Source organism: Eucalyptus grandis, chromosome 6 (genome assembly GCF_016545825.1).
Source record: "Eucalyptus grandis isolate ANBG69807.140 chromosome 6, ASM1654582v1, whole genome shotgun sequence".
NCBI lineage: Eukaryota > Viridiplantae > Streptophyta > Magnoliopsida > Myrtales > Myrtaceae > Eucalyptus > Eucalyptus grandis.
Genome location: NC_052617.1, coordinates 17,152,402 through 17,167,977, shown reverse-complemented (window position 1 = coordinate 17,167,977; position 15,576 = coordinate 17,152,402). Strand labels below are relative to the sequence as shown.

The 15,576-nt window shown below is 41.4% G+C and overlaps 1 protein-coding gene, 1 long non-coding RNA gene and 1 pseudogene across 2 annotated transcripts; 2 read left to right on the top strand and 1 right to left on the bottom strand.

Moving 5' to 3' along the window:
• The first annotated feature begins 1,505 nt into the window (after positions 1 to 1,505).
• On the top strand, positions 1,506 to 6,323 carry LOC104451616 (annotated as a pseudogene).
• A 562-nt stretch (positions 6,324 to 6,885) lies between these two features.
• On the top strand, positions 6,886 to 8,515 carry LOC104429404. The gene is made up of 2 exons (XR_722334.3): positions 6,886 to 8,022; positions 8,123 to 8,515. It is a non-coding gene; the product is annotated as an uncharacterized LOC104429404 (long non-coding RNA).
• Positions 8,516 to 8,699: 184 nt separating this feature from the next.
• On the bottom strand, positions 8,700 to 12,539 carry LOC120294619 (G-type lectin S-receptor-like serine/threonine-protein kinase At2g19130). Its single transcript, XM_039314910.1, has one exon. The coding sequence runs from the start codon at positions 12,297 to 12,299 to the stop codon at positions 9,792 to 9,794; it is 2,508 nt and encodes an 835-aa protein (XP_039170844.1). The 5' UTR covers positions 12,300 to 12,539; the 3' UTR covers positions 8,700 to 9,791.
• Positions 12,540 to 15,576: the final 3,037 nt, after the last annotated feature.

Here is a 15,576-nt window from a genome sequence, read left to right as displayed (position 1 = left end):
CCTTTTTGTGTGATATCACGTGCTCTTTCCTCTGCTCTCGAGAGTTGCATCTTTCTGCAAAAAGGTGTGCTGTCCCATCGCAATGCATTGCCGACGCGTAAATTGCGAAGGCTGATCATGAGCTGTGTGGATAATGCGGTCGCACTCTAATGACACGACGGACGGCGTGGTTTTCGTGGAAGTGAAAGTTGTCGTCCGTCCAAGGGATAATAAATCGTTAAATAAGTTGAGTGCACTCGGTATGAATCTATTGAATTTTTAAGGTCTCTCGTGTATAAAGTAGATGAATATGTACGACCCAAAAAAAAAAGTAGATGAATATGAATCTCATTAAATTTTGCGGTGTGGATGAATTTCATTGCAAGAGATGATATAAATGCAGCGATGTTGCCATGCCCGATTAAAGTGAATTTCATCAGATCTTGGCTACAATCGAAGCAAGAAAACCAAAAGCGTCAACTTAAAATAATAACTTGGAAGGCCAAGTCAAAATCATTATAAATTGCTTGATGCTTCTCACATGTAATTAAATCATTAACCATTTTTCCAGGTTAATAATTAAATGAGTAACCTAGATAAGATAATAATAATAATAATAATAATAATAATAATAATAATAATAATAATAATAATAATAATAATAATAAGGGTTAATATTACGAAAAACCCAGTATTTGATATCTTTATGACAAATATATTCAAATTAATTTTTTGACAACAAAAAATCCTAAACCGACATACCTTTAACAAATTTACGATATGTTAGTTTTCATTAAATTTAACCTTTAAATTATTGAGTTTGATAACATATAACAATTAATCGTTATATCGGTTTGGGGTTTTATTTTCCATTTATTACAAATATATCGGTTTGTAATTTTTCAATTTCAAGGTAAACGGGATAAATTTCAAGCTTCAAAAACTGGGAATTGTTTTTAACATAGTAATTCTAGATTTCGAGCTGATCACTCCCATTGAACTTGCATGGATTCTTTTGGACGCTTTTCCCTCTTATTTTTGAGTTTATTATTTAGTTACCTTTTTATTGTTTTAAAGATGTCAACCTGGGTGACTTAAAATACATGGATCCTTGTTGAATTAAGATTGAAATTCACGATGATAAAAGTAGAAGTTTCAATGACAGAAAACCATATGTATTCGTGCGTTTGCGTAAGAAAGCATCTTACATAGCCGATGCATTGCGTGTCATCAAAAAGAGAGGAAATGTATTGAAATTTCAAGCACAGCTATCTATTTTAATGAGAAACAAGAGTTTTATGATTGACTAATAACTATTCACGCAAAATGCTTCCTCCAATTCCGAAGAGATATGCTGCGAAACGTTATGTCCTATACACCGTCCGCGACTTGTGTTGTTTGTTTGGAAATATTACTCAGCTCTCTTGGGTGGACCGCTCGCTCAACAGTAACTAGTATTCACCCCTCAACACTTTGATAATCCTCTCCTCCGATTCTCAAGGGCCAAGCACACGACCTTGAAGGAAATGGCCGATGAAGAAGTGACCCTCCTGGACTTCTGCGCGAGCATGTACGGGATGAGGTGCCGAGCAGCGCTGGCCGAGAAAGGGGTCGAGCACAAGTCCAAGGAGGAGCACTCGGTGAACAAGAGCTCCTCCTCCTCCAGCTGAATCCGATTCACAAGAAAATCCCCGTCCTCATCCACAACGGCAAGCCCGTCTGCGAGTCCCTCGTCATTGTGGAGCGTACAACGATGAGACCTGGAGCCATAAGGCCCGTCTCTTGTCATCCGATCCAAACGAATGAGCCCGAGCCAGATACTGGGCCGATTTGGTCGACAAAAAGGTATTATTAGTTCCTCTGTTTTTTATAGTCGTCTAATTCGTCAATGATTCTTCGTTGACATTTACGTGCCTTGAATCTGAGCAAGTCCTTAAACTACTCCATCGAACTGGAGACGTAAACTCGAGTCGTTTTTCAAAATCAACTCTCTAACGTAAAAAGAGAGTAATGATAAACCGCCGGGGGCTTGTAACCAAACTTGGATTGGTCCCCCCGGGCTTGACTCCTGCGATGCCCTTATCCTAGTAGACTAGGCTTGGTACAGGAGAATGAAGGCATTGACATTTATGCGCCTTCATAATGGAGCGATTATATCTCATGCTAAATGCGAAGAAAGATCATCTGGCTTAAGTCGTCGTCGTCGTCATTCACTATCAATGATTCTTTGTATGGCTTTTCATTTTTTCTAAAAGTGTCATCAATTTATTGCATTTGTGCCAATTTAATCTTTAACTTTTAATTTATCTAATTTAATTCTAAATATTTTGGTAATTTACCAATTGAGTACTTCTGATTAATTTTAGCCAGAAATCACTACAGTGGATGTTAGTCTTCCTATGCGACGTAATTAGTACTGACGCAAACAATTTTTATAATTTTTATAAAAGATATTTTTTCTTTTTTTTTTCTTTGTGGTCCCCAACAACTCTTGCTGGCTACTAGATTGCAAAGGCCTTGGGCGAGGGCTTTTATAGCGCCGTCGGCTGTGGGAGAGATGGTCATAGTGAAGAAGGGCGCAAAGGCCCTCATCAGACCTATGCGAGGGCCATGGCGGCCTCTCTCGCAGCTAGCAAGGATCATTCGTGATCCTCGCTCCCACAATGCCAAAAAAAAAAAAAAGCAAAGAGAAAAGCAAACAAGAAAGAAAGAAAATATTTTAAATTACAAAAATTGTTTATGTCAATGTCAATCGTGTCATATAGGACAATCGGTGTCCATGTCAATGGTTATTGACCAAAATTGACAGGAGGAACTCAATTAGTAAATTGTCAAAAGATCTAGGATTACATCTATCAAATTAAAAGGTTTAAGATTGAATTAGCTCAAGTGTAATGAATTTATGCATTTTTTTTTTCTGGTAATCTCGCTTGACAAATGGTTGGACAGCACAATCCTGGTAATAAATTCACCACATGTTGGAAATCGATGATGTTGCACAAGTAATATTGCAGCACGAAATGCTATACTAATAATCAGCTTGTGATGATTCTAATGATTCTTTCTGATCCGGTACCATTACGAAGTAAATTATAAAAGTCAACAATTTTGCAGTTCTATGATCTCGGGAAGAAGTGTGAACGATGAAAGGGGAAGAGCAAGATGCGGCAAAGAAGAAATTCATCGAATGCCTGAAACTGGTAGAAAGTGAGCTTGGGGACGGGGCTTTCTTCGGGGGCGAGAAGTTCAGGTTCTTGGACATAGCGATCATCGGCTTCTACTGCTGGTTCTACACTTCCGGGACATGTGGGAACTTCAGCATCGAAGCCGAATGCCCCGAGCTCGCCGCGTGGGGCAAGAGATGCATGGAGAAGGAGAGCGTGTCCAAAGCTCTGGCCGACCCACGAAAGTTGTGTGCCTTCATCTTGGAAAGCAAGAACGCGAGGGGCAAAGAGTAGGGGAATGTGCTTCTGCTCTTGCTAGACCCCCGTTTCCTTCCTGCTATGTGGCTGTTGGAATTTGCTATCTTTGTTTGCGATCCTATGCACGCAAGGGACTTCTGTGTTTTCTTATAGTTCTATGTTCTGAGAGGACACTTCGTGGAGTCTTCTCCTCATCTTGCACTGCTGGGCGACCATGTCGCATATAAGAAAGGCATGCTGGCTGATGTTGTGCTGAGGTTCTGGTCAGGTCCATGAGTACATTTCAGGTTTTTGGATGTTCTTCGGAATCCTTCCCATGTTTCGTTTTTTTCCTCGAGAATTATGGACTGCGATTTGCATACATATCGAAGCTAAAAAAGCAGTCGAAGGAAGAAGCCTCCTCTTTGTTACCGTCCCTGTTCCTGAGCTACTGTATGTTCTCCATCTTGTGAAGTGACTATTTCAGGTACTCTTAGACCGGTTATAACTGTCAATCTCATTACTTAATCAGTCCTATGCCTTAATTGTTGTGGGATGCGCGGACCCCTGGAGTGTCTTAACTTTGACCAAATGGACACTTAAGTGCCATAACTTACGAAAGGTACACTTAAGTGTCAAAATTGAGTAAAATGGATCACTTGAGTGCCAATTCGGCGAAAATCCGGTCAAAATGTCGACGTGGCACTTTTCCAGCGAACGGAGGTCAAAATAACGCCGTTTTCACGTTGACGTGGCCAAAACGGCGTTGTTTTGTTGACGTGGCAAAAAAATAAAATAAAATAATTAAATTAAATTTATTTAAAATATTTAAAAATAATAATTTTAAAATTAAATTTAGTTAAAATATTTTAAATTAATAATTTTGAAATTAAATTTAGTTGAAATATTAAAAAATTAATAATTAAAAATTAATAATTAAAAAATTAAAAAAATTGGGGAGGCAGGCGAGGGCTAATCCTCGCCGCCGCCGTCGGAAGGGCCGGCGACGGCGGGCGAGGGTCATTTGGGGTCACTTGGGCCCCGGCCAGGGCCGGCGACCCCGACCGACCGGCGGCGAGGGTCGTGGCCCTTGCCCAAATTCGCCGAGGGTCGGTGGCCTCGCTCGGCTAGGCCAAGGGTCGCCCGCCCGGGTCGCCCGGCGGGTGGCGGCCCTTGGCTCGGGCAGTAGGCGAGGGTCGTCGACCCTCGCCGACTCTGTGGCGAGGGCTCGGGAGCCCTCACCGCCGGTCGGCCGTGGTCGCCGACCCCGGCCGTGGCCCGGCAACCTCGGCCAACCCTCCCCCACCGTCGCCGGCCCTTCCCGACGGCGGCGGGGCGGTGGTGGGCGGTGGGCGAGGGCTAATCCCTCACCCGCCTCCCCACTTTTTTTTTAATTATTAATTTTTTAATATTTCAACTAAATTTAATTTTAAAATTATTATTTTTTAAAAATATTTTAACTAAATTTAATTTTAAAATTATTATTTTTAAATATTTTAACTAAATTTAATTTTAAAATTAATTTAATTAATTTTTTTAATTTTTTACCACGTTAGCCCAAAATAACGCCGTTTTGGTCACATCAACGCAAAAAGACGTCGTTTTGGGTGCGCTTGGCCGGAAAAATGCAACGTTGGCATTTTGGCCGGATTTTTTGAGTGGCACTCAAGTGATCCGTTTTTTTTCGAATGTGGCACTTAAGTGTACCTTTCGTAAGTTATGGCACTTAAGTGTCCTTTTGGCTAAAGTGATGACACTTGAAGCGTTCTTTGCCTGTGTTCCTGCCTTGCGCAATTTCCCTCTTCGGCTTCACGGGCATCCTTGGAGGTTTATGGTTGAAGTTGGTGGATGGGTAGTTCTTCGTGTCCTACCTTGCGCTCTCCCCCTCAACTTCCCTGGTGTCCTTGGAGGTTACGTGGCCAAAGTTGTTGGCTGGGCAGTGTTTGTTATAGGTTGTGCTTTCGCCTTTTATGGCTTTTACGCGGCTCCCTCCTACTCTTGTGCTCTTGCATCTAGAGTGTAAGCTTTTGGTGCCCTTTTTTGTACATTTTTCCAAAGCTATCAATATATTCTTACCTTTACCAAAAAAAAAAAAAAGGTTTAGAATAAATGTACCACAATTGACAAAATTTGGAATTTTTGTGATTTTTTTCCTTAAAAGAAATTAAAAGAATGACTTTGATTGTTGAGCAAAAGTAGAGAGACCATTTATCAATGCCTTGATCTTTTAAATTATTGTGGAATCTAACTGATTGAACAATAAAATAGACAAAATAAGAAAATAAATTAGACACCAAATTTAAATGATTCTGTCGATGTGACATATGTCCATAGGGAGAGCAGTAAAAAATTCAACTCTAGATCAAACAATCCAATGAAAATTACAACCATACTCAAGTTACTCAAGCACTCTCATGCTTTCCAAATTCCAATTATACTCAATAATTCATGGAGCATTTAGTCTTACAATTCCTCACAAAATAATTCCTCAATTTCAAAAAATGAATTAAATAAATCCTCACAAGATTTAATTGAATCCAACACATAAGCTATTAATGTTATTCCATGAAGAACCCACTACCAAACCTCCGGTGCCAATTGGCCGTCACTAACAAATATAGAACTTCCCTTGACATTCACTAAAAACTAAACTTTTAATATTTCTTCATAACCAACAAGTAATCCACAATTGTATATTTATATTTAGGGTAATTTCATAATAAATTATGAACCGGTACACTTATAATAAATTTATCTAAAACTTTGATATACTTATAACAAACTTACCATCTATTAATTTCCTTCAAATTTTGTCATCAAATTATTGAATTGAATGACATTTGTCAATTAATGTTGTATCAGTTTGAGATTTTACCTCTATGTGTGACGAATGCTAGTTTGAGATTATTTCTTTTTAAAAAATTTCTTTAAGTTGAATTTATCATAGGTGTACAAATTTGGATTTTTTATGCTAAAAAAATTTAGATATTGGTAAATTTGTTATAAATATGTCAATTTTGGATTTTTCAAGGTGTTATTCCGTAATATAATATAGCCAAGTTGACTAATTGAAGAAGGAAACCCAGTCCAACTCCGATCTTTCTTGTTCAGCGTTTTTCAAGGTGTTATTCCGTATTATTGTCCAGAACTGCAACGCAGGCCCGGCCAAGGATTTTTTCTTTTCTTAAAACATAAAAGCCCAAACCGATTTGGCCCGTTTTCATTAAAAAAAAAAAAAAGGCTACAGCCTAAAGGTAAAGGCTACTCGGCCCACGCGTACAAACTAGAGGTATCAAAAAACCCGAACCGACCCGATCCGATCCGACCCGACCCGAACACGACCCGAACACGAAACATGTATTATACATGTTTCGTGTACATGTTTCGTGTTCGGGTAACAAATATAAAACAAGCAAAAAAATGTGTTTCGGGTAGGGTCAAGGTTCGAACATTGTTTGACCCGAAACAAGTTATTCCAAAGTCCAAACACGCCAAAAACACAAACGCTCTAGCCCCAAACACAAACAGTCGAACACGAACTGAAGCACATACCTCGTTGGCTCCGCCTTCTTGTCTGACGAGTGCGCCTTCTCGTGGAGTCCGCTGCCGCCCTCCGATCGACGCGCCTCCGCCTCGCCGTCGCCGTCGCCACCCCTCGCCTCCGCCTCGCCAATACCGGAACCCTTGCCGCCGCGTGCGGCCGACCATCGTCGACAGCTCGGGGACTGGGTTCGCTCGGCGATCATGGCGCTCGCTTCTCGCCTCGTTTCCAAGTCCCGGCAGGTGAGGAGCCCCCCCTCCAGATCCACGCGCCTTCCCCCCTCTCGCCGCTCGTCAAATGCTGTCCCGAATTTCTGCTCGATGGCGCTCAACATTGGCCGTGGAGATCGGGAATTTTGCGTTTCGCAAAGTCGCCGCTTTCCGCTCGGGCGATTGTTGATGATTGTCTGTTGCTCTTTGTTGCGGGGCGATTTGATTCGGCGATTGTATTGGGTCGAATTGTTTTTTTATGGTTCAATTTTGATGTTGGATTGGGGCTAAGTTGTCGGCATGACTTTGAGTTCTCTAGCTGGGCTGCTTCTGTTTCTTCGAAATCTATTTCTCTTTCTGGGTTTCTTTCTTTTAAAATTTCTTTAGCCAGTTTATTTATTGTTTCATACCCTGCTGCCCAAAATTTATTCTACTTGTTTGCTGGAGACATGTTCTTTACCCGATTTTTAGTTCAGTTTAATATCAAGTGAAAAATATATGTTGTGTTTCGCATGGGACTTCTTTGTAAATGAACGAGGCCTCATAGATGGTATAGGCTCTGTTTATAGATAAAAGCTGAAGCATTAAATGGAGATAGATTTAGCTGTTCAGCAAGGTTTTACTTAGATATGTTCACTCTTGTGTACTTATCAGTTGATATTGGAAACAAAGATAGTCTTTGTGTGGTCTTTGAATCATTGGCAATTCTGGGTTTGCATTGATTACTTATGATAAAATTGCATGTGCTGTGTCTTTGCTTTCTGGAACACACGAGCGGCGAGCCTGTTTTTTAGTGGTAGGCTAGGCTTCATTACGGTGGATTTTGGTGAGGCTAAGCAGGCTGAACCAGGAAATTTGGAGGAGACAGGTGAAAAGCAAACATCTGAACAGGGTAATTCCTGATGTACCATACAAACTCCTATCATTCCAGCAGCTTCTAAGTTTGCTTATAAGAATGTTAGTATACTGATTCAGTGTTTCTTTATTGTCAGTGTGTAGCTTTTCCAGGAAGCCATCAAGAAATAAGAATATCAGGAAGCGGGATGGTTGAAGAAGACGATGATGAAGATTCCAAGACGGAGAGTTCAGTGTTACATAATCAGAAGAAACCTCAAAGGAAAGGCAATAAGCTGTATTTTTCAACTGGATCCTCCAAGAGCTCTGTGTCTGCAGAATCAACCTTTGATTCTGATAAGTAGATTCTGAAGAAAGGAGAAGATTGCATATTTTACTCTAGAAAGTAAAACCCTTTTCAGCATATTTACCGAGCTCACCATACCTTATGAATTCGTGGGCAAAAAGTCCAGCTTTTCTTATTTCCGATTCTCTAGCATCTTCTTTTCCAATTGTATGAATGTATTTCTTAAACATTTACTTCTCTCCGACCCCATTTTAACTTCTTTCTTTTCCCCACATGCATATGCTTGTGCTCATTTGTAGAAGATACATTCATTTGAGGTCAGCCAAAAAAAAATGAGACAAAAATCAATCCAATGCTAAAAAATAAAGAGCCAAGCTGAGGCTTGGAATGTTTCGTTATAACCTATAACAGTTGCGAGGAGTCACGAACAACAATGAAGATGAATGCCCCCGTTCGACTCTCAAAAAAAGAAAAGAAAGGGAAACCCGACCCGACCCGAATTTCCTATGCGAGTTTAATGTGTTTCGGGTCGGGTAACATCAAGACCCGACCCGATCCGACCCGCTTACACCCCTAGTACAAACCCAACCCAGGCGGAACCCTACCCGAACAAAGACCCGGGTCCGACCCGACTCATTAGCCGCGACCTGAATCCAAAAAACCTACACGATCAATGACCCGAATCTGCCCATCTTCTCCCTCGCCGCTGGAGCCCTTGAGATCTGACGATCTGCGGCGGAGGCGGCCGAGCTCGTCTCGGTCCGAGCTCGGACTTCGCCGGCACCGCCTTGACCTTCGTTCGGCCGGCCGTTGCAGCTGATCCCGTCGCCACCCGTTACCGCCGGTCACTGCAGGTACGACGCTCGCTTGGGATTTCCATCGAACAACTGGCGGGCACCGGTTGAGGAGGACAAGGCAGAGCCCTTTGGACTCGGGATCGCAACAAGGCTTTGAACAGGCGAACAGCGGGGACAGGCGGGGAGGCAGACTACGGACGGTCGGGGCCCGGAACTCGCGTGAAGCCGGCAGCTGCGAGTCCCGGCCCGACGACCCCAGCACACACAAACAAACAAACAAAAAAAGGCGGACAACCCTAGCTCACCGCAACAGGGGATGCAGCGTCGGGTGGGTGGCCCGGTGGGCCGTCGACAGCGTCCGAGCCATTTTTTCTCCCTGCAACTCGCGGATCTGGGTGCCTTCTCCTCCTCCCTCGCTCGCACTCTCTCCCTCTCGGGCTCGTGGAGATGACAGTTTTCGATGCGAACTACCAATGTCACCTGGGATCTCAAAAAGCAGACAACAGATCACTATATAGAATGAAGGGTCTTTACAACTGGTCTGGCCGCGCACTTATTCCAAGCTTGCTTGTGTCTATGTGCAACATAAATAGCTAGGGGAGAAAGCCCCAAGAAAGCCAATCCCCAAATGCTGAGATTCGCTCTTGACTACAGAAAAAGCAGAGGAGCATATGCACTATATAACTGAAGCACTTCTTGTACTAAGCATTTATCTTATCATCCTCAAGACTCAGACTTCATCGAAGATGAACTATTTGGGTTCTGCAAGGAAGCAGTTGAGGTATTACTCCTCGTCTGGGAATTCTGGTTCGATGATGACGACTCAGTGAAGAAAACTACATGCTCCTGATTATCAAGAAGCAGTTGAAGGGCTCTCGGTATCCTGGGCAGGTTCACATCCAACAACCCCTCGAGTACTTGAACAACCAGCCCCATCGTTGGCCTGTGAGTTTCCTCATCTTGGAGACACCAGCAAGCAACTCTGCATATCCTATTTAGCTCTTCAGTATCAGCGTTTTTCTCCAAGTCTGGGTCCAAAAGATCAAGCAGGTCACCTCCTTCAGCTATCTTGCTAGCAGCCCATGTTGGGAAGAACTCGATGGCCCCATTTTCCGATAGCTCTAAGTTCCTCCTTCCCGACACAAACTCAAAAAGCATCATCCCATAGCTATAAACATCAGCTTTTACTGTTATGGCCACTCCAGAGATCCACTCCGGCGCAAGATACCCTCTTGTGCCTCTCATGGTTGTCAACACCCTGCTAAAATCTCGGCCAACAAGCTTTGCCAGGCCAAAATCTGCCACTTTTGGACAGAATTCAGCATCTAGAAGGATGTTCTCTGGCTTGATGTCACAATGTATGATGCAATCTCTGCACTTCTCATGGAGATAAGCCAGACCTCGAGCTATTCCCAAAGCAATTTGGTACCTCGTTTTCCAATCCAAGGTCTTTGAGTCCTTTCTATGAAAGAGATGATAGCCTAAGGAACCATTTGGCATGAAATCGTAGACCAACAGCCTCTTGTCACCTTCAGAGCAGAATCCACGAAGCCTGACAAGATTCACATGCTGGATAGTGCCGATTGTGCTTACTTCCGTTCGGAATTGCTTCTCACCTTGGCTTATGCTTTCAAGCTTCTTGACCGCTATGTGACTTGAATCAGGTAATGTTTCTTTGAAAACTGAACCGAACCCACCCCCACCCAATTTCTCTGAGAAATTCTTTGTTGCTACTTGCAACTCCCGGTATGCAAAGGCTATCAGTGAACCCTCCACTATTTTTGTTGTTACAGTTGCCCCACTCCTCCATCTCCAAACGGCGAATGAGACAGTGGCTAATATCGCTACCGCGGCACCAACAGACCCTGCCACTGTTGCGGTTACATTACTCTTCTTGCTGGGATCCTTAATTTCGGAGGCAGCAAGCCGGACATAGAAACTCCTTCCAGGGGTAGTGCCTTGTTTGAGCTGTTCCACATTGAAGAGATCCCCAATCCAGATTGAGCAGGCATTATCCTCAAAAGCATAAGCCGTGCAAGAGCAATTGCTTAAACAAGCAGTTTGGCATTCCAGATCGCTCCCTGCAACTAAGGATTGGGGAGCATCATGCAATTCCATGTTAGACATAGGCCAGAAACAGTCTTTCTCCGCATTCGCTGCACAATTTAAGTTCGAATTCCTCTTGCAACCACCAGACCAATCACTCCGATTCCAATCTATTGGAGAGCTTATGCTAAATCCCTGCAAGCAGCTGCACGAATCTTCGCTCTGCTCGCTGCAAACACTGAAAGGCCCACAAAGTCTATACACCTTGCATTGTTGCGGGGGCTGAGACCAGAACAAGGTCCACACCTGGGAAGGCAACCAGGACACCATCTTGAGCTGCCCAGAAATGTCCATCACACACCTTGATATGGTGTTGAAGGAGCTTTTGATTGAATAGGCGAAGTAGCTCTCGTTCTCGTTGTCCACATACATGAAATCATAAATATAGTTCAATCTCATTTCAGGGACCCAAGAGAAACTTTTCGTCTGATTGTCCCACGCCCCACTGCTCCAGTAATGCTCAGACTTATTCCACCTTACGTAGTACTCACTGAATGGCTGGAGACCCAAAGAGAACAAACCTGTCGAAGGGTCCTCAGCGTTCTTCCATGATGTCAAGAGCTGACTCCTGTTTTTGCGCTTGTCGATCCCTAATTTGGCACCGGGAAGCCACGTGTGCGTTGGGTAATCGAAGCTCTGCCACAGAATCACGGAAGAAGTCGGAGCCGCTTTGAGAGCGAAGTTGCCGTCGTCCTCAAGAACCGCCACCATGGAGCTCGATCCAGATGAAGAAGCAGTCAGATTCGTGGACCAAACGGGGACTTCGGAGTTGTTAACAATCACAAGATTGCCACCCGAGACCTTCAGCTCAGTGGATTGCCTGTCAGTGATAGGGTTGTCTCGGTTGGCGACCCAGACGACGGTTTGCACGCTGATTTTGTTGTACCAGATGCCTATGTAGGAGTACGTGGAGTTACCCGGCGAGAAGAAGCCAAGTGTAAAGTGGCCACCCGAGGAGGTTAAGGTTTGATTACCAGATATAGATCGATTCGCATCGAGCTTGTTTGTGCCAAGACAGAGGTGGGTGTACGGAGATGAGCAAAGCAAGAAAATTGGGAGTATGAACGACCACGGACTACTGTTTTTGCTATCCATGGCTGTACCATATAGGGTTCGAGCGGACATGTGTAGAAACAAGATTCACAGGGAAAAGTATATATACTCGTTTGTGCTCGGAGCAAGGGTGAGGAAAGAGATCTCAAAGAAGAACGGGTCAAGAAACGCGCAAAGTGCCGTGGGGAAACTTCAACTGAGACTAGCGCATTGTCATGGAGTACCTAGATAGAAGCATTTAAGCAGGCATCATACCAGTGGACAAGGAGAAGCATATCCCAGAGTGAAGAAGACGCTAGTACTGCAACTTGGACATGTCCTCATCATACACCGGAATAACATGCAATGAGAACACTCAAACTCGACATCAGACATTTGAGTGATCAAGCTGGACTTTAAACATAGTTTTACCAGCATCAGTCAACAACAAAGGAACAAATCCAAGTGTCAAGGTCATTCATATATTTGAAAAGCTGGATCGACATGGTTTGATTTTCATGTAGCATTGTCCAATATTCTTATGGTCCCTACTCGTCTAAGGTAGACTTGAGGCCAATATCTTCAACAAAATGTTCTTGTTCACACATGCTGAGCTGACCTGTTCGTCGAGATACAAAACTCTAGAGCGACGTGTTGATTTTTTTCCCCAATTCATATATATGTAACATCATGGTTGTGTGCCTTTACTAGAAAAACCTTATAGACTTTGTCGTGGCCATACATGTTGGCGTGAAGAGGCCTCTCTGGTTGGACGTGGAGCAATGGTACTTGGTGCTGTGTCCATTATAATCTTTTACTGTTTTATCAATTCCTATACATATGCCACTTTCTTTATGGGATTAGATTCACCGGTGGCCCTTATATTTTTGCCTGAAAATCAAAATCCCCCTCTACATTTTTTAAAGCCTCTCTACTATTTAGAAATATGGTAAAAGTCACCAAAACCTTAAACTATGACCATTGTGAAATATTTACCCCAATTTTTTTTTTTTTGTAATATTAAAAATCCCAAACTTTTACTTATGTGACACATTTATCTCAAAATATTGCAGTGTCACACATTTACTCTACACTTTTTTTTGTGACATAAAAAACCTCGAACTTTTCTTTTGTGACATCAAATATCTCAAACTTTTTTTCTATGACACCAAATTTTTGGGATAGATGTGTGACTTGACCATAAGTCCGGGGTTTTTGGTATTACAAAACATAAGTTTAGGGTTTTGGTGTCACAAAAGTATAAGTTTGGGTTTTTTGGTGTCCAATTTTTTTTTTTTTTTTTGGTAAATGTATTGCTACACATGTATGAGTTTGAGATTTTTTATGTCACAAAAAAAATTAGAATAAATGTGTCACAGTTGATAAAGTTTGAGATTTTTTTGTGGCTTTTTTTCCCTTAGAAGTATCACAACTAATCATTCCGTTATACTTTGCCATTCAATTTCTATGAACAAGATGCCAGCATACCTATTGTGTGGTACTCCGCTCATATAATTATTTTAGGAAAAACAGGTGCTAAATTAGGCAACATAAAAAAAAAAATGGGCACAATTACAAGAGAGCTCCATTATGACCCACCATTACCATGAGTTCCAACTCTAAGTTAGCATTGGCCATGGCTATTCAAGCTCAAGCTCGCAGATGGCCATGGCCACGATGTCTATTTGAGCCACAAAGCTTGAGCCATGGCTACTTAATCTTTGAGCTCGTGGTGTTGCCGCATGAGCTTTGATCTTGTAGCAGTCATATCTGCTCAAGTCATGAGCCACAGAGCTCACGGTCCATAGCTACTCAATTGCTTATCGTGAGTTGATACAAATAATAGTGTTTTTGCATTAGTATAGGCAATATATTTTGTGGGTTTTTGTTTTCGTAAAATGTAGAACCTAAAAAGGAGAGAGACAACCTACATTTGGAGAAAGAAAGCAAAATCCTCAACAAATAAAATAAAAATTCACATAAAAAAATAGCTATTAGTGTTCCAACACGGGGACGGCCAATGGCACTTAAGTGTAAGAACGGTTTCAAATCAAAAGAAATGTAAAATCACCGAAAACTCTAAATTATATTTAGAGTGATATATTATCCCTAACTTATTTTATGACACCAAAAACTCCAAATTCATACTTATATTGCATATTTACTCTAAACTTATATAATGTGCCACCTAAAACTTCAAAGTTGTATGATGTGACATATTAACCCCAAAAAAATGGTGTTATAGAAAAAATTTAGTGTAAATGTGTCACATTTGTATAAATTTGGAGTTTTTGGTGTCGCCAAAAATAATTTAGTGTAAATATATCACAATCGACAAAATTTAAAGTTTTTGTGATTTTTTTCCTTAAAAGAAATTAAAAGAATGACTTTGATTGTTGAGCAAAAGTAGAGAGACCGTTTATCAATGCCTTGATCTTTTAAATTATTGTGGAATCTAACCGATCGAACAATAAAATAGACAAAATGAGAAAATAAATTGGACACCAAATTTAAATGATTACATCGATGTGACATATGTCCATGAAGAGAGCAGCAAAGAATTCCACTCTAGATCAAGTAATTCAATGAAAATTACAACCAGACTCAAGTTACTCAAATACTCTTAATTATCTAAAACTTTGATATACTTGTAACAAATTTACCCTCAATTAATTTCTTTCAAATTTTATCATTAAATTGTTGAATTGAATGACATTTAGCAATTAATGTTGTATCGCTTGGGGTTTTACTTTCTATTTGTGACGGATGTGCTAGTTTGAGATTTTTATAGTTAAAAAATTTATTTAAGGTGAATTTATCGTAGGTGTACAAATTTGGATTAAATTAGATTTTGGTAAATTCGTTATAAATATGTCAATTTTGGATTTTGCAAGGTATTATTCCGTATATAATAGCCAAGTTGACCGATTGAAGAAGGAAACCCAGTCCAACCCCGATCTTTCTTGTTTGGTTGTTGTGTTGACCGACTCCCATGCGGAAATTGATTTTCGTAATCTACAAGTTCTGGCCTTTTGTTGAGTTAGCGAATCGGCAACTTAAGGTCCAAATCTACATTTTGGACTCTGACGCCAAATATGAAATCTAGATTTCCATTACCGACATCCACAAATATTCAGCTTTAGGATTTTCCTTAATTGACCTAGTTTCTTACAATTCATCTCTAGTTGGATTTCTTTCACGAATATAAATTCGAGATATAATTTTAACATAAATGATCATTAATAGGGTTGATTTTTGTAGAAGCACAACTAAATAAAGATTTAAGCAGATTACACCGTCTTTTTATTGCTAAAGGAAGTTAAGACATTATAATAGCACCTCTAGCACCTAAGAATTGAAAAGTATCAAA